Source organism: Leuresthes tenuis, unplaced genomic scaffold (assembly GCF_036924035.1).
Source record: "Leuresthes tenuis unplaced genomic scaffold, fLeuTen1.0.hap1 SCAF_4, whole genome shotgun sequence".
Taxonomy (NCBI): Eukaryota; Metazoa; Chordata; class Actinopteri; order Atheriniformes; family Atherinopsidae; genus Leuresthes; species Leuresthes tenuis.
The window spans coordinates 23325440-23351222 of record NW_027325358.1 but is presented as its reverse complement, the minus strand read 5'-3'; the positions used below and the strand labels follow the sequence as shown (position 1 = coordinate 23351222).

The window sequence follows — 25783 nt, the reverse complement described above, 5'->3', positions numbered from 1 at the left end:
ATGTAACTCCTATACAATGAGAGTATACTGCCATCTTTAATCAAAAGCGTGTTTTTCAGATGGAAAGTAGGACTTGTTGTTTTCACCCCCCTGCATTATACTGCTCTTCTAAACTCTGCCCTGACACTCAAATAGTCCCTGTTTGCATGGAAACATGCCTTACGTAACTGAACTTGCTTTTTTCCTGCTCTCACATTCGTTGCCTCGTGTACAAACATCCTGCTCTCCAGTTTGTGCCCTTCTCTTTGGAATCAGGGATTTTCTGTGATCTTGCAAAACCTTTGAGTCAAGATTTTCACTTGTTGCTTTTGCATGTTTGTGAAACAAATATTTCTGCCGCATCAGTGCCACCTCGTGGGTGTACTGGTTTTACTCCACAGCATTCCATCCAGGCGATTATTGGTAAACTGGGTTCAATGGATCATAATATCAGATAATTTTATCTTAATTCACTTCGTTTCACTTCTATTTATGTAGCACCAATCTACAATAAATGTAACCTCGGGGCAGTTTGCAAAGAAAGTAAAGTAAAGTCTAATTCACCACAACCCAATTCAATCAAATGAGGGATACCGTTGCTTCTATCATCTTCATACCATTGTTTATCAACTGAAACATGTCAGGAGCAAATGTGACTAAAACAGCTGGTGAGGTCAGGTGTAGAAAAATACTGTTGTTTTACAAATATTATTTCTATTCAGGCTATGCCACAGCAAGATTTCAATAAATTAGCTTTATGTAATTTTATTATTTTTTCAGTAAAAATGTAGTAAATAAACTACAAGAAATGTACCATTGTTCGATGGCTATAAATCTCACAGCATTGATCCATCTTTGAAAAATAATTCAATTAAATTCAGCCAGCCAGATACAAACCTAAACTGCAGATTTGGCTTTAAAATAGCATCTTTATGATGAGATATATACTTACTTCTCTGGTTTGTGTGATTCATGTTGTCAAGTGATCTGCTGAAGCCAGTTAAGCAGTAGTCACACGAGTACTGATACGCCGTGAAGTGAAATGAGCACGGCGAACGACAAGGAAGCGGTGATCTCAGCTTCATATTGTGGCTTTTTTCGCTGGGAAAGGTTTGAGGGGCTTGTTTCACAACAAGGGAAAATCCATGAGAAAGAGTGACACTAGCGCACAGAAGAAATATGAATGCAAGAGAAAGGTCTAAAAACGGAGAGCAGGAGATTTGTACAAGCAGCAGTGGATCTGAGACGAGAAACACAGTTTTCAGAGGAAAGAGAGCATATTTCCATGCAAGTAGAGGCTTGTTGAATGGGAGGGAGAGCAGTGTTATACGTGAGCGAGAAGACAAGGAATCTTGTTCTCAAATAAGAAATACGCTTTTGAATATAGACAGTAATATACCCCAAAACCATACCATATAATCTATGTGATCCGTAAATTACAACCACTTCCCAAAGCTTTGAGTGACTGTCCCTGAATGATGATGCTAAGTGCACAATGCATAGTAATAATAATCAATAAGGCCCGCCAACACTGAACGTTCCAAGAGAATAATGCAAAGAACCAAGCACCTTCCTCTCTGTGGAAAGCAACTCACCTTAACGCCGTCTGCCTTCTTGTTGAGCAAACTCTTGGCTGCTGTAGAAGCAAAGAAAGAGACAAGAGTTCAGCATTAGAGTTTACGAACAGAGTTCTGTGCCTGAGGCTTCTCTTAACATGCAGCAAGCATATCAATCAACTGTGCTTGTCATCAAACTCCAGGGGCAAGATCCCAACCGCAAGATTCATAAAGCAAGGCAAAGAAGTGCTCTGAATAACGTCAATGTTTTGTGCAAGACCGCTATCCTACCACATACTAATTCATAAGTGAGGGGCTGATAGGTAGGGGGTCAACTGCGTGTATACACAGCAGGTGATGAGAGGGACAGCCTATGAGTACCAGACTCACACAAAATTCTTAAACTGACATTCACACACATGCACTTTACCCCAAGCAGCCACACGTATCACCACTTATCCCTCACTTTATGTCAGTATTAAGAATTAAAACACTAAATTGCATTTCAAAATGCATGCCACACTCCTGTGAATTTACAGCGCAAACTTATATCGATGCAAGGTTCAATATTACTGTTGCCAATGTCAAATGCCTCATCTTCATGCATCTTTAACAGGCTATTAAAGAGATTACAAGAGCCTAATTATCACAACTTATCGGTTGGGCCCACCAACCCCACACATTTCCCCATCATTCCAAATAAAATCTTACCTCAAATGGACACCAAAATCCCCCCCAAAAAAGGAAAGAAAATTGAAAAAAGAAGAAAATGATGAATAAAAGAGAAATAGATGCTCAGATGCATTTCATTGCAGAATGAAGAGTGAAGTGGGCTAGTAAGACCCAGAAAATTAGAGACATGTCAAAGGAAATACATGCAAAAAAGTATGGCAAAATAGAGATAGAGTGATAGAACAACAGCTACAGAGATCATAGGGAGATGACTCTGTTTACATATGGCCTCTTTTGTGCCAAAATCGTCTTTGTTTCATACAGAAACAGATCAATGGCATGTCAAAATACATCAAAACATCTCTTTTCGTTTTGTTTACAACGTTAGAGTTTCTCCACTCTATTACCAACTTTGTTGGGACACAGTGTCAGGAGAAGACCACTTTACCAAACTACTTTCAGCATAAAAGGCTAAGAAACTTTCCACCAACCAGCCTTCTTAGAGTATATGTCTCTAGTTGAGAAGATATGTTTTGGAAAGCAGTTCTTGAACACCAGGCTGAGAGAAACATACCTGAGAAGTTTCTGGTGACCAGCAAAGTGGTCAATATTGCTCCCTGCAGTGACAGAAGAGAAGGGAAAAAGGAGGAAATGACGATGGTATAAAACAGGGAGGAGACAGAGAGGAGGAGGAAGACTTATTATAAGGTTGCAGCAAGAAAAGAGAGGCACAGCAGCAGTGCAATGTGAAGGGTTTTAGAGAACAGTCATTTTTTTTTAAAGTTACAGCGAAGTCTTGAGTGAAGGAGAAAGAGAGGGGGAAGAGAAATGGTTTGATGGATTGTTAAGCTTAAATAGAAACATGACCGATTGGCAGAAGTCTCACCTTGAGTTTCCTCCTGGCATTGAATTTCTTCAGGCACTCCACAGTTTCCTGCCTGTGCATCATGGAAGCCACAGTGGACCGTTGCTGGAGGAAGAGGTTGAGAGGATTGAAGGATTAAAGGGGACAGAGACATTGATGCAACTGTGAAGAGTTATTAGGATTCAGGGTAATTACTGTAGGTAATTAAGCATTTATTAATAAGTGTTGTGTAGGGTAGTAAATCATTATCAGTGTATATGTCTTTCTTTTGAGTGTCTGAATATGTCTGTGTGCATGTATTTGTGCATCATAATGTGTGTGTGTTTCACATACGCAGATCCAGGGATGTTTGAGGGCTTCTGCAGCAGTGATGCGTTTACTGGGGTTGATTGTTAGCATCTTGTTAATCAGATCTTTGGCCTCAGGAGTAACAGTGTCCCACTCTGGGGATGGGAACTGTCAAAAAACAAGTGTTACAAAAACACTAATTACGTAGAAAAAGCTGACAGGGACAAAATAAAGCACATGGGATGCTCCTTATTTTAGCGAAGGAAAGAAGAGGAGAACATTAACAACCAGGCCAGAAGAGGAAAAAATAAATAAATAGAACCTAACTTTCATCTGACCATACATATAATGGAAATTAGTTGGCATGACCAACAAACGTCAAGTTATGTATGATATCATTCACTACAGGTTTGAAGTTATGATGAACTTTCTGAAAATTTGATATTTTTCTAAGATTGTAAACAAAATTTCTCTAAAGGATTTGGTTTCAAAAGGATTGAGATGAGATCAGCTTGAGTTTCCCTGTATGTGGAGGTCAATTCTCATATGAGTGAGGCTAAAATCATCAAGTTTGAAAAGAAACTATTCAAGCAATTTATGGAGAGAGGAGGGAGGAAAAATAAGAAGAAATGTATAGTTCTACACTTTAGGGGGAATTAATCCAAATAAATCATATCTGTTCAGGCTTAATGTTTTCAGTTATGCTTACATCATAGGCCCCAGCCTTGATTTGTTGGTAGAGGCGATGTTGATCTTCATCCCAGAAGGGAGGATAGCCCACCAGTAGGATGTACAAAATCACACCTAAAAGGAAATTATATGTGAAGTCAAGCCACGTATACGAGTAGTATATTATTACTTATATAGCCTGTGTAATTCTCTAACAACATAAAGTACACACTCTATTTCATTTCAACAAACAATCCCAGCAACATGAAGCTGCACTTCATGGTTCAGGTTATTGAGACTTAAGGTCCATCATCAAATTCAAATATATAGTTGACATGAAAGAATTTGAGTGTTATCTACCACAGGCCCACATGTCCACTGGTTTCCCATACGGGTCTTTCCTCAGAACTTCTGGAGACAAGTAGCCTGGAGTTCCGGCGAAACCTAGAGGTTTAACATGGAAAGAAGGCGAGAGGTGAAATGATAGATGGGTGCAGGAAATTCAGCGCTTTGCGAGGAAATTTATTGTAATTACATGGGTGTCTAACAAATATTTACAATTAATGCCATTGCCATCATTGCTTTTAAACTTTGGCAGGGGACATCTGGTAGGGAATGTTTACAGTAACATTGTTTTAGTTTAATTATTTAGATAAGAGAGTGTTTATACAAAGCACTCACTGATTTCTGGGAAATCTGTGGGAGACTGAATCAAGACTGCTTTCACCCTGTACCTTTGCCAAAGGATAATGCCGGTGCTAATTTATTTTAAAAAATACTCCTAAGACCCGTCTCAATATTTGTATCCAAAACATTAGAGCCATTGGGATACTGCTTATTAAATCAACTATTTTTACAGAGGGGAAAAGAAAAGAAGATTTAGTTGAGGTGACACACTACAGATGGGGTAAATATCTGAACAAACACGTCACAACAAAACTTTTACAGTATGTTGTGAACTTTTAAACAACAATTCTCAGGCAAGTCTTGTGAAATTCTTTATATATGCAAATAAGTTATTATTTCTTTTATAAAAATCAGCTTTTTTCAACATATTTTAGAAAATAAAAAAATTGGACTCCAAAGGTTCCAAATTCTTGTTTCATTTTGTTGCTGTATTACAGTTTGAATATCTTTTTCGATATTCCAGAAAACAGAAAATACTAACAAGAGCTTTTCGGCTCAGTACAGCACTGTGCAAAAGTCTTGAGCCACCTCTTATCTAATTTCACATCATTCTCTCTAAATATTTATTTTGACCACCTTTATTCTCCAACACAGCCTGAACCCTCTTGGACAAGCTTTCTGTCATTTCTTTAAGTAGTTCAGGAATAATTCTCCAGGCTTTTTTAAGGACATTCCAAAGCTCTTTTTTGGACGTTGGCTGCCTTTCGTTACGTTCTCTGTCAAGATGATCCAACACTGCTTCAATAACGTTGAGGTATGGGGAGGATTCATCACTCCATGAGACCTGTTGCCTCTAATCTTCAGTCCAGTTTTTTCTCCATAAGAGATGCACATACAACTGAGCACTTTGGGGACCATGTGGAGTGCTGTGTCTTTGACTCTATAACATGTAGATCGACCAAGCCATTGGCCGTCTTACTGGTAGACAACAAAACCACCAACTGAACCACAGCCCCAATATGTCATTTCTAAGTAGCCCTTTTGAACACCTGAGCTTACGCACTAATTTAGACCAAAATCGTGACTGTGACTCCCTCCCTGTAAAATAGTTTTAACTTTACAAATCCCAATGGCTTTAATTTGGATTTTACTAGTATGTCTGCAAATCTTCTGATAGAAAAAAAAGCAAGGTGAGGTTGGGACGTTTACAAAACTTGTTGAAATAATCCATACATGTTTACTGAGTTTTGAAAAATAGCTTTATATTTGGCTCATAGTTTTGGTTGAATTTCTCTTTATTCGCTATTAAGGAAGAAATTCCCCACCAGTGTCAACTATCAAAATGAAAGATTGACTGGTTGGTTGTTTGAGTGACAAACTGTCTAGGATTGAAGAAACGGATGGGTGAATACTCACCAAACCATGCCTGTTGGTCCCCCTGTACTTCGATAGCCAGCCCAAAGTCAGCCAACTTGACCGCCGCCCCCTTCAGCTTACTGGCCAATAGAAGGTTCTCAGGCTGGGGGGGGCGGAGTCAAACAGGTTAGAAGTGAGAGGTCACACGCTCAGGGACCAAGCTGCCCACAGACACAGATCTAAAATCAGATTAGCCAAACCAAATCCTAATCAAAGGCATTAGGGGTCAGTGACACTAAACTGCTCTTAAATCAGTGTCTGAGGCAACTCCCTTTCTGCCACACAAATGACAGAGACACAAACATGTGCACGGGACCAACTCTCTAGGTGACCATGGACATTTTTTTTTATGCTGGAGCTGTGAACTCGCTGCCTCATGGATTCATAGGGAGTGATATGGCAGTGGACATGACGTTCTTGTCCACAGTGCCACCAATCCACCGTTAAAATCCATGAGTGGGAGCAAAGTGCACAGTGAAGGGAGAAAGATACAGGGGGAAGGTGCGGTGTAAAAACAAGTGACTCAGCCACGTATAAGTAACAGCAAACACACAGTGCACACTAACACAGTTTGGCACAATCATATATATATTTGTGAGCCCACAGCGTGCAGACATGCCCACACACTTTCAAAAACACACATGGACACAGGTGCAGAAAGGTCTTTGGTAACCCAAGGCCAGTGAGACAGTGTGCTCTTTTGAATAATTCATTTCCTAACATTTAGAGACTAAACACAGACAGCCTGCAAGCAGTCAGTTCATAGCAGATATTTAACTCAACATGACACAGACGCTCACTGACAACTGGACACATCTGCATAGTTATCTACGTGAGGATGAACAAATCCTCCCGAGTACGGACTACATAAAAACTTCACATTATTTTATGAAAGGATATCTGTCCTAACAAAGTCAGTGGGTTTGGACATCTCATGTGCAGTCATAACTACCTATAGTTTTCGTGTCTAGCTGCAGTTGCCACATTCAAGAAAGCTTTTTTGCATTTTCTTCCCTTTGTCCTCCATTTTAAAAAATACTCATCTGAAGTTATGAGAATACAGACTACCGTTCCCATTTTTACATAATTATGCAAATGAGGATCCAATCTGAGCTTCTGACTCCCGATTGTTCCTATTCCTATCAATACTTCACGACATTCAGTCCTATCGCACACACACTTGAAAAAGTGCCGCAATGATCACTGCAACATCAAGCTAGTAATAGAGCAGGATCCTTACTCTAAGATAATGGCAGGATGGGTATTAAACCAAGAATACCTATAAGCTCCTAAAAATCAAAAATACATCATAATAAACAGTCATGCGGAAAAGAAAGTGCGCCCTCTTTCAGTTCTAAAGCTCTGTGTGTCAAGACATCCTCATAAAGCATCTGGTCTTCACCAGGTCTTAAAAATGTGTAAATACAACTTCAGATGAACAGCAACAGATGACATATTACATATTCTCAATAGCTATCTAACAAAAACTAAGCCAAAATGTCAAATGGTGTCTGAAAAATTAAATGCATCATCCCACGCTTGAAGAGCTTGGAGAACCACCTTCATTAGCAACCAAATGTTTTCAGTATGACGTGGCCCACTCTTTTTGCAATGTTTCTTCAGTTTGTTGAAATGTGGATGTTTGCATTTGTTTATGCACAGCTCACTTACGGTTCCACCACAGAGTTTCAACCAGGTTGCATTCTGCGCTTTGATTGGAGTACTGAAAAACTTTTCCTTTTTCAGTCATTCAGTTGTAGAGTCGCTGCTGGGTTTTGGATCATTGTCCTGTTACATGACACAGTTTCAGCCAAGCTCTAACCTCACATTTTAATCTAGAATGCTTTGGTATACAGAGGAGTTCATGCTGGACTCAAAGACAGCAAAATGTCCTGGTCCGATGGATGCAGAACAAGCCCAAATCATGACCTCTCGGGCATTGTGCTTTACAGTTGGTATAAGGTAGCACAGTGCATTACGCACAAACACTTTGGGCTCATCTATCCAAAGAACATTGCTGTTTCTTTCATGTGGTTTGTTGAGGTGTAACATTGTAAATGAGCCATGCAGGTGTGTTCCTTTAGAAAGAAGAAGCTTTCTCCTGCTAACCCTCCCAAACTTAGTACTCCCAAAGTACTAACTGTACTGTCATGAATGTTTATATGTAACATGGTAACTGAGGCCTGTAGAATCTGAGAAGTAGTTCTTGGATTTTTTGCATAGCACGGTCTGACCTTGGGGTGAACTTGCTGGGATGTCCACTCCGAGCAAGATTAGCAACTGTCTTGAATGTATTTTAACTTGTGAATAATCACAAGTTAAAAAACCATGAACACCAGATGGTTTGGAAATGGCCTTATAACCGTTCTCAGATTGATGGGCAGCAACAACTGCTTCTCTAAGCTCATTGCTGATGTCTTTCCTCCTTGGTATTGCATTAACACACACCTGAATGCTCTAACCCAGCAAACTGACAACATTTCTGTTTTTATAAAAGGCACTTACACCTGCTGAATAGCATTTAATCATCATTAACAGGACCTGCTACTTACCTTCTTAAATCCTACAAAAGCAGTAAGGGTGGCCTTTGTTTTCCACACACTGCTTCTGCATTTTGGCTTAGATTTTGTGAAACAAAACATGACACAGTGGTATTATCTGATTTTGTATTTAACTACATTTAAGACCTGGCAAGGACCACATAATTATCTTTTTTTTTGGTCCCGATACATATAACCTTCGAATAGGAGGGCATACTTTCTTTGTCACATGACTGTAGCAGAGCAGGAGCGAGGGATAAATCCTTGTCTGCTAAGAAGAACAAGAGAATGAGGCAAATAATCCATTTTACTTAACCTATGCTTTCTCTCAGATGGCTAAACCACTTTTTTTTACTTTATTTTAGATCCATCAAAGAAATCATAAAAGAGGCAAAAGATGGAAAGATAAAGAATGTGGATCTTTCTGAACGTTGTCATCTGGTTGGTGTGGTCTGCGTTGCAGCAATGTCTGTGGTCATACAAACCTTCAGATCCCTGTGAACAATCCCATTGACATGGCAGTGATGGACACTCTCCAAGATCTGCTGTATGCAGTGGCTGTAGGGAGCGCGTGAACGGGATCGTGATTAGCAGGAGAGACCGAAAAGAAAGGACGAAAGGCAGACAATAAGAGGATATGAAAGGAGGTAACTGAAGGGGAAGAGAGAAAGAAACAATTTCATAACAATCTATGTTTTCCTCACAAGAATTCAGATGTGCGAGGCTATTCTCTAGACTGATGACATAAAGTCACAAGACAGCAAGACATATTTCAGTAGATTTAATGTATTAAACAATACAGTAACACCAGTGCTGTACAACGTCTTAGTCAAGAAGACACACACAACACATGCAGTGCACACTCTGTTCTTTCTCTTAGGAGGCCATATTTCAGCAAAAAGCAGGTACTCTACGGTAGTCAGTGTATGATTAATACTGCAGGCTTTGTGTCATTAATCATCTGTATAAATAACTCCACGAGATGCCTCAGAGACAAGGCAACGATATCATACCTTTGAGACGACCATATGTGAAACCCACAAATGTGCACATAAAGCTCCCACCAGTAACAGAAAGAGATGCATGAAAGCTGCTGTGTTCAGCAGTGTGTGTGTGTGTTAGTGGTGATTGTGTGTGGGGGTGGAGGGGGCTGTGTTACCTGGCATCAGCCTCACTGTAGTACTCTCTGGCTACAATGTCCTCAAACAGCTCTCCTCCTGTCACCCTATAGGGACAGAGACAACATTAGATTTGACATGATTCTTTCTTCCACTTTTAAAAACTGAAAGAAAATGCTTAATATTCTTCAAATGTACACATTTGAGACACACATTGCAGCTCATGTTGTCTCAAACACCATTAAACAACATAGAGTCCAATTACATAACTAATGTTGGAGAATGTCTGCTTGGGAACTTGTATGGTTGCATGAGGTACGACAATGCTACCTTTATCTTTGTAAGAGTTTAGTTTATAAAAGGTGGTGTGAGAATAAATAATAGCTTTTGTGTGAGCACATACAAGTACATGCAGGAAAGGTGAAAGATCAAAAGCTGATTGCAACAGCTCTTCATAAACTTAAACTACTTTTAAATTGCTGTGTGGAGCAACATATTGGCACAAGCCCAGTAACCTTAAAACTACAGCTTACTGTATCAGGGTGTGGGGAAATGACACGAATAAGTCATAAAAAGAAAGTAACACAGTACATATCCAAACTAGAAGAAGAAAAAAAGTATCAAATTCACAATACTGAAAAAAATCCTTTCAAACCTGTAAAAACTTATTAAAAAGCTACTACAAATGGGAAAATAATATATATCCACTCCTAAATGTACAAAAACACAGTCTCAGTGACAAATAAAATCAACCTCAAAGCTAATACAAAGTTGAAAGTTGAAGAAATACACTTTCTTTCGGCCTCTCCCTTTATCAGGTCTCGCATCATTGATTTGGCACGTTTTATGCCGGTAGCCCATCCTGACACAACCCTCACAATTTATGCGGGCTTGGGACCGGCACTAGAGATACACTGGCTTGTGCTCCCCAGTGGCTGGCTCACACTCACTTCTAGGGACAATTTAGCGTCACCAATTAACCTAACATGCATGCTTTTGGGGGGAAAGAAGCCACACATACATGGGGAGAACATGCAAACTCCACACAGAAAGGCCCCAGCTGGAAAATCGAACCTGGAACGCTCTTGCTGTGACGTGACTGTGCAAACCACCACACCACTGTGCAGCGTTGAAAAAATGCGCCTAAATTAGCTTATTGGCTGTGGTCCACTGGCAGCCTGTCCTGGGTGTTCCCTGCCTCTCGCTGGCTGCTGGGATAAAATCCAGCACCTCTTCAACCCTTAATACTATTGAGCAGGTATATAAGATGAATGAGTGAGTGAATCGGCATATTGGATTCAAATACCTGCTCACTCTCTTGATCCAACACCTGAAAAGATGACATCTACACAATCTGGCGCTGCACACTAACACTACTAGAAAGAAATCTCTGATAAATTGTCCTTCATGTCTGACTGCCACATTCCACTCCAAATGTAGTCCCCATCACTCTAACTGTCAACATCCTCCTTAACTGGGAAAATAGAAAAAAAACTCAACTAAAATGTCTTATTTTAATGCACATGCAGTTTTTCATGGGTTCAACCAATGCCAAGAAGGAGACTAAGTTGTTATTAGCAAAGCAATTGCTTGGGTTTCATGGAGTTGAGAAATAACCTGTCTAAATATGATGTTAACGTCATTCAAACAGCTAAAAATGTCAAATGTCAGTGTTCATTTGTGCATTTCTGTGACAAGAGAGACAGAGAAAGTCTATTACTTACAGATCAAACACCAGATAGTGGAAACCCTCTTCTGATATGCTGTCATGGAGTCTTACTGTAGAGGAAATTTAACAAAAAAAAAACACACAATCACAGGACAGATGAGAAATAAGGGTCAGAAGGAGGGGAAAAAATGTTCCCCTGTAAAAGACATTTGGAAACAAAGGGAGAATAATCCTATTTTCAAAAATGTCCTTGTAAATGTGGCCCATATCAAGCAGCAAAAGCTGCCACCACTGATGAACCAATGTTGGTCAGATCTTTACAAATTAAAACAGAGTGTTTCCTATAAAGTGTGTTAAACTCACTTTAAATGGGAAAGCTTAGCAGTATAAGCCACATAAGCATTGAGTTTATTGAACTTTTTAACACTAAATCTTGATAATCCCAGTAATGAATGCATACTCAGGCAAGGATTATTCACTTATAAATCACTGTTTTCTCTTCTTCTGACAATTCCATATAAAGAAACACCTTCTTTGCTTTCACTTGATCCCTGCAGCTGTTCAAAATGGAAAATGCGTAGAGACAGCATACTGACACTGAAAATTGAACAATGTTCACAAGAGCCACTGAGCATTTGGGCTTTGCCAGAAAGGTACCTCAATCATGTACTGTCCTCTTGTATTTCAAGCTTTTAAAGTTAACAAGACAACTTTTCAATGATAGTTGTTCTCAAACTTTATACAAGCACACTTATCATAGAAAGCTGAATGATATGAGAGATCTGAAACAGGAACAGTGAAGAAAGGGAAGCTTTTGCAGATGAGTGTGAAAATAAGATAGAGAAAGATTCTATCAGAGGTACAATGAGGAAGAAAGAGTGTAAAGGGTCGGTAGTTTCCCCTTTTTGTCTGATGACTCAGCTGGGAAAGCACACAGGTACATCATCATTAGATACTTGGAAAAACACACACATACACACACACTTATGCTCTTTTTCTCTCCAGCTGTCTCATAACTGTGTCTCGAAGATGAATAGCCGTATCGGAAATCACAAGGGACCTGAACAAAATGTGTGGTTTTTTTATGTGTGCGTATTTAGGGATCGGGGACACTCGGCTCACCGATGTTGGGGTGCTTTAGTAAACGACAAATCCTCGCCTCTCTCTCCAGCTTTTGATGATCTGAAAGAAAAGCAGAGGAGGCACAAACAGAGATGAGTTATTTTAACATTTTAACATTCTAACATTCTCGGCTGGCTCTTTAAGACATCTAACGTGAAGTTGACTGAAACTTAGTTTTGCCTCAGTGGAGGATGCAGAAGCATTAGGGCATCACTGTCTGTATCAGTTGAGTCTGTCTCTGTGGACTGTCCTTGCGTCAGCCTGCTCTTTTCCTTATCAGAACCGAAATGCTTGACAGAAATAATGTGACCTGATATGTGCTTGGTTGTGTGCCACAAACAGGCATGCCTCAGCAAACCACAAACACACTGACCTTTGGTGTGAAACTATTCTTAAGCTTCTCAAATGTACCTGCAGGTTCCCATTGCCACCCTGAGGACAAAACAAGTCATGTTTCACAAACTCTAAAGATTAACTTACATTACAGTCAATGTAAAAATGTAGATTGTTCTTTTTTTCTGAGGCAAGGTGAAAAAACACTTGGGGACATTTGGGGATTTGGAAAACCCATTTTTTTTCCATCAAGGAGATCCATTTGATTTTTTTGTGGAGTTTTTCAAAGCAATTCTTTTCCAAATCACATACATGGTTTACCAGTCCTCAAAATTTCCTTCAAAACATTGCTACCATGTCTGATGTTCCTTTCTGTAATGATATTTATGATGCACCAGAGCCTGTTGAAGACTGTGGACGAACTCTGGAATGTAGTCATAAGGAAATATGTGCATAATTGATTTTATGTCATTAATCATCAGTTTCGACACAAAAGAATCACATCACATCCTCTTGAAACTTATGTGTAGGAAAACACTTCCAAAACACAATCCTCGGGAACATCCTCTTATAGTCACCTTTTTCTAAGATACTGAGACTTTTAAAAAAATGTGAAAAATGTAGGATTTGGTGACATCCGTGCTCGATTGGTGCATACTGTAACTGCCTGAATGCCCATAACCACACAATAACCTTTCAAGCCTGCAAGGTAAACAAAAGCCATGAAAAACTTTGTCGACTATTGTAACTACGCAGAGGTGCAACTGGTGTGTCTGTCGGTAAGATGACCTGTGTCATCTGCTGATGTAAATGGCTAGTTTTGAGGTCACAAAATAACAATAATTCTTGATTTCTTGGGGGGGGGGGGGGGGGGGGGGGGGGGGGGGGGGGTTATTCCTGCTACTGAAACCCCCTAAATGATACTGGACTCAAGTTTCTAATGTTCAGATATTCAATGGAAAAACAAGATATTATAATTAATCAGTTATTCCCTTCATGAGAAAAACCTGTTTGCCTATTGCCATGAAGGATTTCATTCATATTTCATCCGATCTTAGAGCATCAATACGCCAAATTAGTCAGTGAGACCTCAACCACAATTACATATACTTTGGTCTAATACCACCTAAAGCAATTGTTTAGCTTTATTTCAGAAGTGGAGATTAAGCTGAGCCTATTCAGACTTAAGGCTAAGTTTAAAACAGTCCTCTAAAATCTAAGAATTTTCTGGAAAACCTAAAGCTGTCCATTAAAACTTTTTATTTCTCTGCCTCCGAGGAAACTAGAAATATTAAATAAAAGCCATTTGTGAGGTGAAACCTTATAAACATATAATTTTGAATCACTGCCTGTGTCGTCATGTCAATCAGTAATTAGTAACTATTATATTAATGTGTCTTAACAATGCTGGTGCAATACATGCATCATTCAGGGCTTGTAAGGTAAAACAGTGTCAATTTTGCTCCAGGTCATGTGTTAAAAACTGAAAAAGCCTTACTGCACATGTCAAATAATCACACAAAACTATTCATTTTCATTAACTGAAGAAAGATAGAATACCAGATGTTGCATCACTACTCCGCTGCAACAGACCCTCAAGCAAGAAATATGGTGACGCAGAGAGGATCTCAAATCTCTTTTCAGTAAAGCCCAACTGATTTTATCTGACTTCTTGTATGTGAAGTGATTAACAAATATGTGTGTCTGAAGAAACCTAGATCCAGTGACTGATTCTGAACAAGTCAGAACAGCAGTCGTTACCATGAGTAACAGAGCAGGGTTTTGAGGCGACCCATTTCGACTTCTCCTCAAGGCACAGAGAGCAGGAAAAAGTGAGGGAGAGAAACAAGAGCAGCAGATTCTGCTTCTTTTTTTCACAAATAAAATAGGACGCCTATTTTTCATTCTCATCTGTGTCTTCTTCCTCTGCTCCTCTCGATGCTATGGAAACTGCAGGCTCTGTGCAACGTGAGGGAAAGACCAACAAAGAACACCAGGCAGCTTGCTCTATGCATAGGTCTGGGTATCTGTTTGCTTTGCATCAGTGTGTGGTACATCTATAGGAAGGAAAGGGCACGCATCCAGAAAAGAAACTTGATAATATCTCTACAGCTTAGTTAAAATACCAGAACTATATGCTCATTGTGAAAACTGTTGAAGAATTCAGAATAAAAATCTGACAATGAAACACTTAACAACTGAGCAACATGAGCTGTTGAGGCGAAAACAGAAAAGGAGGTGATAAACAATGGATGAAGAGGTGTGTTGTTAGAAGACTGCTAATCAGATTGTTGACCTTCCAGATTAAATTAATATATATTCTTTTTTTTTTCACATCCCTTCATCAAATACCATAGTGTAAATGATCAAAAGAGCAATGACAACCACAATGAACTTGATTATCTTAAAAATAATTATTTCCTTAGAGCAGCAGCTACAGCTGTAAGAAGACTGAGTGGAAATGTCTAAGAAGGTCTGCAATTACTCCCACAGCACTTATGTGAGGTCGCACGTCTGCCATATTATCTGCGAGAGCAGGCCAGTTCTAATTTTGTCGAAAAATACACTGCCAGCTGTACGCACAGGCACAGCAGCAGACAGACAGGGGCACAGCCAGAGACAAGGGCAGCTCAGCCGTTATTGCAATATTAGCAGGACCCTCTGAGCAAGGTCACTCATCCCTCCATCAGTCTTACCACGCTACAGAATTAGACACAAGCCTTTAGAGTCTCTCTAAGTGTAACACAAACTCTGTTTTTCATTTTATTTGGGTTCACATGCATTTTTTTAAACAACACCACCGTCAGCTTAATGAACATCATTTTAAAAGTTGTATTGGTGACACATCAACACAACATGTTAGAGCGACACTTTTGTCACTTCCACGCTAGGTTTAGGCTATAATATCACTTGCTTAGGATAAAAACAAAAATCAAAACTACTTGGTTAGGGTTAGAAATAATTTTAAAAAAGACTATTATGCATTCACCTCATTTCTGGGAGAAGAAAAGTCTCTGTAAAACACATCTAGCTGCACACACAGATACAAATCAATCACCAATGCCCTCCAAAAAAGACTATCTAGCAATCTGGTTGAATGTTTAAAACCTATGTAAGCCTTTCAATAATGGCTTATTCAAGTTCATTCAGCAGGAATACTAACTCCTCTGTTCTGGTGTATTCAGATTCTGATTACCATGTCCAGGTTGATGCTTCCCATCATTGGAGTTTATCACCATAAAAGGTCAAATATCTCAACCTATGGGGAAAATGTGGATCTTTTTATTCTTTTTTTTTTTATTCAAATGCAGTCGACATATAAAACAGGTTTCCAGGACTGCCTTCTTTCACCTTTGTAATATTGTCAAAATTAGCAACATCCTGTCTTAGATTGATGCAGAAAGGTCCGTGTATTTGTTACTTCAAGACTGGACTACTGTAATTCTTCTTCTGCACTACTTTTTTTAAATTGGCTTTGTATGAATGGACTAATTTGGAATTTAATTATTGGATTATGATTGTATTACAATGAGCTGGATTCTAATTGGCTTGAATTGGATTGTATCTTTGAAGTGCCTTGAGATTACATTTGTTGTAATTTGGCGATATTAATAACATTGAATTGAATAAAATTGGTCTCTACCAGGCACATCGATCCCAGGCTGAGGCTTGAATACTCAAGAAACAGAGGAGTTGTCCCTGCAGCACATCGCTGATTAAGGATTTCATGAGCATCTTTTTTTTTTTTAAATGAGAAAGTGTTTTCTCCTCTAATTAAATCAACAGCACAAAAAGGTGGTTATGTTAAGTTTTTTTTGCTTTAATCATTGACAAACACAACACTGCAAACGTCTGTCATATGCCTCACTTCACTCCAGCATTTTCCACCTCTACTTTTCTCTCACTCTGTCCTCCCCTCTCTCTCCTTCCTCCACAGGTAGTACACTGCCTAGATGGCTGGACATCTGTTGTCTAGCAACTCCTGCACCAATCAGAGCGTCAGGCCTCCCCTCTCCTCTGCAGTGGAACCAGCCTTGCATGCAAATGGCAGACATCTGAGAGTTCTCACACAACTATCAAACTCTACAGAACAACATACAGGTAAGCACAAGTGACTAGTTCTGTTGGAGCACACATAGTTCCATCTTTAATTCAAACATATATGCTTTTGTAAATGTAAAACCACTCAATCTATCACACATGGAACACATAAAGTCAACTTGAGTAGCAATGAAAAGTAAGGAATTGACCTTTAAGTTCTACTTAAACGCTGTCAAATGCAGGTCTCTGCAGCATGTTATCTAAATTACAAAAAAAAAAGAAAAAAAAGAAAAGAAAAGGACTGCAGCTAATACCATACAGCTGTAGTGTAAAATAGGAACTGGCTAAAATCTCTGCCAAACTTGGGAAATCTGATATTATGCTACTATCGGTGGGTTGAATTTTTGTGAAACAATGCGCAAGATATGAACAGGTTACAGAGATTAGAGATTTTTTTTTATCTTTGCAAACTTCAGAGACATGCAAATACATTAGATCAGAGCAAATAAGTGCACAAGTGTCTGAATTGGCTTAACTGTTTTTTTCTACTTTGTAATGGATGGGTAAATCACTTTCATTTCAGCTACAAGCTAATCTGACTCTGCCTGACCCCTAAGAAAACTAGAACTGACAACAATGAGCTGAGACTGGCTGACAGAAAAGCTTTCGAACACTTATGTGATTATGCATGTGCAGGCTTGAGCCGTGTTCCCACAGACACTTTGCTTACGTAGTTAAAACTGACAGCAGCATTTCTACAGAATGTGAAGCTGCTGTAGTTGTCCAGACAAATGTGGAGCTACTCAAGTAAGTTACCATCATTCAGGTGTGGAGCCACTTGGCCTGTTCTGTGCTGACAGTGCTTATAAGTATGTTACTCAGTCACACAGAATTACAACTCAAACAATATAATGGCAAGCCACTTAATCTAAGATTAAAAGATAAAACTGCTTCTTTATACATCTTTTTCCCCCATTTGAATGGGGATTTCTTTAAATTCTAACTTGTGTTAAATATGAAGTCATTTTTCTTTGAATATGCTCTTGAGGAAAATAGCGAAGAGCAGCCTTCTTTTCTTCCGTGTCAATAAAGAGATCTGTCATGAAATCTTACACAGTGAAACACTGACACACTCAAGTACAAAGAATGATGAACAGGTTTAATAGGAGCTTTCACAATGTCTGATGCTCAGCCCCTGATAAACCACTTGCCAGCGAAATCAGGGAAATACAATGTTGTTTGATTTTGCCAAAAAGAAACACACTGTGCTATAAAATAGATATATATAGATAAACAAATAAATTGGGCAGTTGGGTGTAGTGCTTGAGAAGCACCAACTCAGATCACATCAAACAGAACCAAAATTAAAAGTAAAACCTAACTCAAAGCCCACCAAAACAGTTTATAGATTTAGAAAATGTGCATAATTTAGTTTACATTTATTTGTTTGGAGTGAGCTGCATGGTGTCATCATTAGGTGTCGGTATAAGTAGCGCTGTCGCAGTTCTGTAAATTTGATCATTCACTTGTCTCTTTCCATTTCTATGGCATAATTAAACTATTAGCCTACAAAAATATTTTAAAAATTCACCCAACTGAATATAGAATAAATAGCCATTAATTAAAGCCATTCATCGGATATTAATACAAGTACATATATAATAACATAAAGAAAAATATCTTTGAGCCTTTTAGGCTTTCTAAACAAAAATTTCACATGGCAAATATGGCTTGTACACGTCAGAGGAAAGGCATGAAACAACATGAGCAAAAACAAAAGGCTGTCAACTCCATGAGTCAGTCAGTTTACTCTATCGAATTATAAAATGTAACTTTTTAAACTTTTTTCAAACAAGGGAATTAAGACGATAATGCAGCATTGACAGAAAAGGTCTCAGGAAGCTGAACAAACTCTGAAAGGGTGCTTTGAGGCTAGAGACTGGATCCACATGGAGATTGGCTAATATTATGAGTGTGTGACAGGCTGCATCAACCTCTGGGTGGAGACTGTCAAAACAAGAACAATAAAAAGTTTTCCCCAGAGCAAGCCCCGAATCCAGTGATCTGGAAAAGCTGTTGAACATAAAAAACATAGCCCTCTGGAATGGAGACAGGGAGTTACTGCAGACTTTTCAAAAACACTTGAAAGGTAGGATAAGAGAGCAAAAAGATAGGAAACAACAGGTCAGTAGAATAGGATATGAAAGAGTAACTCCTACCTACATATATATTTACTATATAATACATTTAAATATGTGTTCGTATATACCACCTCTCTAAAACATCTATGGAAAATTTCAGGATTTCATCACATCACAGCGCATGTGTAAAAATGGCTTAGGCAAAAGGCTGAACGCTTAACTTTTGCTTAGTTGGTATTTCTAATTTAACTTTATTACTTTGAAAAGTACTAAATACTAATATCCATGTAGAAAAATGTTGGGAGATCAGCAGTTGAGCAAGGCAGGGAGAAGAAAGAAAGGATAGGGTGCTGAATGTGACAACATAACAGGTTATCAGAGTTATTCTGTGTCTCCACAATTTTGTTCTAAATTACAAAACCATGTGGTAAGGTGCCTCATGATCAGATCATATGATCAGACAAACAGTCAGACACACCTCACTGTAAGTCTGTGGGAGCAGAAAGGAGAGATCTTAATCTTTGTTTATCATATAACCTCAAACTCAGCTTAATAATTGGTGGTAATTTTCATTGCCCGATCATTCACAAATGTAATGCTGGGCCCTTCTGTGCAATCAAAATAATAGACTGGGGAACAAATATGCCACTAAATATGATTTTGTTGTTTGTTGTAACATTTGTTCATAGAACAATCAAGATTTTTTATTTCCCTTTTAGCAGGATTACTCAAAAAGTTATGGGTGGCTCAGTGGTTGCAGTGGGTCATCCAATAACTGGAAGGATGGTGGTTTGATTCCCACTCTCGCCACTCAAAAAGATTGGTGAAACTGACAGCTGGAGGGGTGGAGGGCAGTCCACCTCCTTGTCATGGCCAAGGTGCCCTTGAGCAAGGCACCGTACCCCCATGCTCCCCGGGCGCTGTGAATGGCTGGCTGCTCCAGTGCATGGCATCTGTCACAGAGTGTGTGACCATGTGTCATGTGTCAACAGGTGCCAACCTGGGTTAAAAGCAGAGGACGAATTTCATGTGCATGAAAATAAATCTGATCTTGACATATTGTTTAATTCAATGCATATCAGGTCCAGAAAGATTTTTTTTTTTTTTTTTACTCAGTTGCTGAGACATCCACTCAATCCTCAATTCTATGAAACAGGAATAGAAAATGGACATTTTGAGAGACATCTGTGGGTGGATGTACAGAGCATTTTTGTTATCATATATTAAAGTTGGATTGGTTTCTGCCTCACAATCGCATTGGCCATTTGGCACGGTTTTCATCAACTGACAAATCTTTCATGTTCTTTGATGAATTTAATAATGAAAAATAAAATAACTATCCTAAAATCTGAAAAGAGGCATAACACATCCAAAAATCTGTTAATTATAAAATATTGGACAGAATAGTTACTGACAAGTTATCCACTCACAATTTTGCTTTGCAAGATAAAGATCATTTGTACAACAGAACCGTCCAGACTCTCCCTACTGCTGCTTCTTTTTCTTTTAGCCTCTGATGTGTGGCATTTTTTAACCGCACTGCAGCAGTGTAGTGTCTTCTTTGACATCCTGTTAGTCCAGTGGTATCACATTTAGGAACAGATGGAGAGGACAGAGACACTAAATGAAAAATGAGCGAGGGAAAAAGTCAGAAATGAAGATTGAACAAAAAACTCACCGAGGAGAACAGTTACATGTACAAAATAAAGATCCAAACAAAGATGACACCATGTGTGTCGCTAGATGGAGAAGCATTCTGTCAAGCGGAGGCAAACTGATAACATGACCTTTCTGGTGTTGAAAATATTGCGTTAAATTTGTGATCATCAGTATTGTTTTTCATTTGTATTCATTAGTGAGGCTTGGTTCTTAGAATATGCTGCATAAATATAGTAAAAAAAAGGGGGGAAAAAGTAATGTTAGACAAGAAAAACTGCAGCAGCAGTAATGTAACAGAGGAAGAAGCATTAGTAGACAAAACAAGGACAGGCAGGCTGCATACACAACCTATAACTAGTGAATTTGTTTTTTTTTTCTTCAACCTCCAAGGCTGCTTATTGGCCCTGTCGGCACCTGAATTAACTTCAATCTTCGTACTCCTGTTTTGCAGCTTCAGTCTGAGGTTATTGTGACCATATGATGTGTGCCTTCTGTGATTAACCAGATCCACATAATATTGTCACTTTCATGATAAAAAAGAACAATGTGGGTTTTCAGTCCCAAGATGATGTCATCTGTCTGCAGTTTTTATTTCCTAATTTCTTTAATTCTTCTTTAAGTAAGAACAATTTCAATGTTAAGTGGTAAGCTAACTACATTTCATGTAGACATCATTGACATGAGGAAGAGTTTAACTATGGCTGTAAACTCTTCTATTTGTGGAAAAACGTGCACATGACTTTCTGTGTCTGAATACTGATTTTGAACATTTTCTTTGCACCTATTTAAATTCTTGTGGACACTTAATGTTAATGTTGAAATAAAATTTCTGATCAAACCAAGGTTGTACGCATCTCCTTGAAGTTGAAAGGTTTATTGAGCTGAATTCTGTGATCTCTAATCAATCAAGACAAAATAGCCAAGACCCCAGTCTTGTTTACTGACCCTCCACCAGTGTTGACAGATGACGTGCCAGGTACAAAAAGCAGAACACAGGCTGACCTGCTCTTCTCCACAGTGTATATATTACCAGTCATCAAGGGAGCTAATACCAAAGTATTTTTAGAAGTGGGTTGAACCAAAAATGGCTCCTCAGCTAAGAACCAACACCAGTAACTATTCACTTTCTACCATTCCATGACGAAAGCGCAATCAAAGTTGCCCCGACAGATGAAAGCTAAAAATGGCTGATGAAGTAAATTATGGATATGTGTCAGTTTCTTGACATCTATTTAGTTTATGCTATGATAGCACTATATTTGCGGTCAGTTTGCATGGAGGTAAAAGTAAAACAAAAGAATTTGAATCTTACAGAGCCTTGTTTTCACATCACACAGAGAACACCAGACATCTGGGCATTGTACACCTTCAAAGAATTGGAAGTAGTTTGATTACAACTGAAAAGTAGACATACGAGCAAGCAATTATCATGATAGTTCTGATGGTCAATTAATAGAACAAATTATTTGCCAAGTAAAGAAAACCAATTTAGATTGTCTATACTATTTTTCGTAATTACATTTAAACATTTCAGATGTTTTCCTGGAAAGGTCATTTAATGTAAAACTTTAAGTTGCAAAGCTTTAAAACTAATTGAAAACATCCTCTGGGATGATATTAACCCTTTTAAACAATCAATAATTTAACTGATGGAAAAAAAAAAAGAAAATGAGACTCATCTGAAGTCTTAACCCTCATACACACACAAATGCACAAACCAGATGCACCACAACAAGTTGCAGTAATTGCTGTGCTCCAATTTAATTAAGAGTTTTAATTAAAAATATGTAGCGGGGTGAATGTAATATCCTCTGTAGCTGGCAGCTAAGCATTTCTCTTCCTTACACTTCCATTCTGCACCCTGCAAAGCACGGGGGCCTAATAAAACTATCAGACAGTAAGACATCGTCATCCTCGGCTGGTTCCCAATAGAAGAAGAATTATGAAACTGATAACTCCCCTGCTTTCCCCTATGAGGAGAAACAAAAGGTGGCTGGTGTCAGAGATAAAACTGTTCCAAGAGTATGTCTGGGACTCTCATAACATACGTTAATGTCTACCCTTAGCAAACCAAGTGTAATGAAGACGCACACATTAGATTAACACTGATGGTCTGCGAGCATCTTGACACGAAGAAAAAGAAGCAGTTTTTATGTTTATGCTCATTTTACTTTCATGACTTAATTTTAAAGTGCTCAAACTACAGTGTTAATAGAATTCGGCTGGACATAAATAAGAAATGCATGTTTTCGACAAACAATCGGATCGTCTTCAAGAGTCACTGTTGAACTCTTACGATATGTGGCTTTTGACTGAATGCACATAAACATATTATCAAGTAGGCTCTCAGAGAGGAGACTGCAATACAATGAATTGTACATATCTGCAGAAAGAGAACAGGCTAGTGATTCACCAATGAAATACCCATTATTAGTAGCTCTGTAGCAGTGACACTGCTCTGAGAACATAATACCACAGAGTCAGACAAGGAGGAAAAAACAGAGGCTGACATACAATACGCAGAGAGGTAGGAGGCACATACTGTGTAATTAAGGATGCCCTTCTGCAGCCTAATAAGTTTGTTAGTCATGCTGCGGGTTCTCTGCAGACCTAAACCTATTTAAATCCTGACATTTTTAAAATGTAAAAATTGTGTGTGTGCATACTCATTTTTGTTACCTCATTGGGAGGTTTTCTGGTATAATCACTGGTCTCATCAGGATCAGTGGTACAACCCCAGGCAAAATGTATGGAATCACCACAATTGCAGGATGTTCATTTGGCTTTTGAATTTTGTAAATTAATAAACCAAGCACAGGTGCTGAAAACTTAGTGAAGCATGCCTAAAAAAAATGTTTTTTTGTTTTGTTTTGTTTAGAGAATATAGAGGAAAAAATTATGGAATCACCTGCACAAGCCTCTTTACGCAAATGAGTCTGCAGCAAAAATGGGGCCTACAAGAGCTTAAAGAGCTGTTGCAATAGGCTAAGTATCAGGTTCCATGGCCAAACAAGTGAGCTGTCAGTGGAAGAAACGATTCTTAAACTCCATGAAGTACAAGCAAAATGGGAAGGTTGTAAAAGGGAAACATACAGGTCGACCAAGGAAAACGTCAAAGCATCAGGACAGAAAACTAGGAGCAATATGCCTTGAAAATAGAAAAGGCACAACAAAAGAAATGAAAAACAAATGGACAGAAACAGGAGTCAATGTTTGTGACGGAACTATAAGAAACTGGTTTGCACAAACAGTCTGGATCTTAATCGGACTGAAAATTTGTGGCGGAAATTGAAAAAAAAAAAAAGAAAGGTCCGTGAAAAGGCTCCATCCTCCATCCTAAATTAATCTGTCGACTGCTGTACAAGAAAGTTGGAACCTGACTGATGAAGAATATTGTTTTTCATTGGTGAAGTCCTCAGAGAATTCAAGCTGTCATGAAAGCCAGAGGAGATGCAGGACAGTACGACCTATGAATCTTTTCATTCATTGTGGCATTTTATTCCTCTATTTGATCTGATAAAAAATAAAGAGATGGCAAAATCAACGTAATGTACAGTTATTTGAGCCTGTATCAGTTCATACTGTATTCAACGGAAAGATTGTTTTACCGATGAAAATTGAAGATTTAAAAAAAAGTGCAAATTATTAAGGCAGCTATTAGGTTCAACTGGCAAAACAAGGTCAGTTTTGAACTGCAACTGAAATCTCTTCGTTAAACCTTGAGGTAAATCATATCATGATATCAGAGGAGGTCGGAGGGAGCTATCACACCTAGTGACCTTTATCAGTAGACAAGGTATGCCAATTTGTCATGTGGATGATGAAGTTGCTATTATGTGAGATATAACCAAACTCTATCCACTAATGAGCGCCGGAGTAGCTGAAAGCTTTAGAATAAATCTCGAAAGAAAAGATGAAGAATCCAAAGTATTCCTAACTACAGTCTAGGGTTTACAGATTGCTTAGACTGCTTAGGGTCTTTGAAGTTTCAGCTAAGTCTACCTTTAATTTTCAATCAGTAAAAAGTCATGACATTGCTTGACTCCTGTCCATCATGCAGTTAATTCAGTGCAGAAGCCAAGGCCCACGTGACCCAGACAAGCTGTGGTAGAGCTGCTTGTTTTTCCATAAATTAATAATAGTTTCCACAATCAACTGTCTGATCTTCTTTCCTTTATTCAAACTTTGAATATTCACTAGCAGTGTTATAGCATGAAGTTCAAACATACATATAGAAACTGTGTCATTTATTCTGGCCAAAAATAAACTAAATAGGTTTGTAATTCAACATTAAAGGGGAACTCCGGTATTTTTAAACCTAGACCTTATTTCTGGCATGAAATACATTCATCTACTCACCGACAGCAGTTTGGTGAAAGTCGGCGTCCTTCAGAAGATATTTAGATTCCTCGAGATTTATATAATGGCGTGAACAGGGCTTAGACGATGTAGCCTCTAAATAAGGCATTATCTGTCTTTATTTCACCAATACCTTAAGAAGAATGAATGAATGAACGTATACTATTGCACTGTTAGTTCATAGCTGCTGTGTTGTTGTTATTGGCGGCTACCAGGGGGCTTATAGAGGGCTTTCTACACACTCGTCTACTGGGATGACGTCATCGACGCCTGCCGCTGGAGCACAGCTCATTCACTCCGGTAAGGGCTTCCATCTTACTCAAAGTCGTCGTTCACGTCATCAAAATCTGATAAATATCCTGCCATGTTGCACAAAACTATCAGTAGCAAACTATGTGTGAAGTTAGCCGACTGTCACGAAGCAAGGAGTAAATAAACTTTGCTGCAGCAGCGTGCGTCGATGACGTCATCCCAATAGACGAGTGTATAGAAAGCCCTCTATAAGCCCCCCGATAGCCGCCAATAACAACAACACAGCAGCTATGAGCTTACAGTACAATAGTACGTGTTCATTCATTTATTCGTCTTAAAGTATTGGTGAACTAAAGACAGATAATGCCTTATTTAGAGGCTGTATTGTCAATGCCCTGTTCTCTCCCGTTATATGAATATACACAGATCTCAAGTAATCTAAATATCTTCCAAAGGACGCCGACTTTCACCAAACTA

The 25783-nt window shown here is 38.8% G+C and overlaps 1 protein-coding gene across 13 annotated transcripts in view; it reads right to left on the bottom strand.

Moving 5' to 3' along the window:
• Window positions 1–25783, bottom strand: part of camk2d2 (calcium/calmodulin-dependent protein kinase (CaM kinase) II delta 2) — a 47827-nt gene that overhangs the window by 11686 nt on the left and 10358 nt on the right. For 8 of the 13 annotated variants that reach the window (XM_072383297.1, XM_072383300.1, XM_072383299.1 and 5 more), the window contains exons 3-13: window positions 12522–12581; window positions 11455–11509; window positions 9772–9837; window positions 9098–9170; window positions 6073–6175; window positions 4390–4473; window positions 4070–4164; window positions 3406–3528; window positions 3094–3177; window positions 2782–2824; window positions 1575–1615 (exon numbers count right to left, since the gene is read on the bottom strand). In XM_072383297.1, coding sequence (XP_072239398.1) covers window positions 1575–1615; window positions 2782–2824; window positions 3094–3177; window positions 3406–3528; window positions 4070–4164; window positions 4390–4473; window positions 6073–6175; window positions 9098–9170; window positions 9772–9837; window positions 11455–11509; window positions 12522–12581 — 827 coding nt within the window. The remainder of the gene's footprint in view (window positions 1–1574; window positions 1616–2781; window positions 2825–3093; window positions 3178–3405; window positions 3529–4069; window positions 4165–4389; window positions 4474–6072; window positions 6176–9097; window positions 9171–9771; window positions 9838–11454; window positions 11510–12521; window positions 12582–25783) is intronic. The other 5 variants (XM_072383298.1, XM_072383306.1, XM_072383303.1 and 2 more) reach the window with 1 other exon arrangement.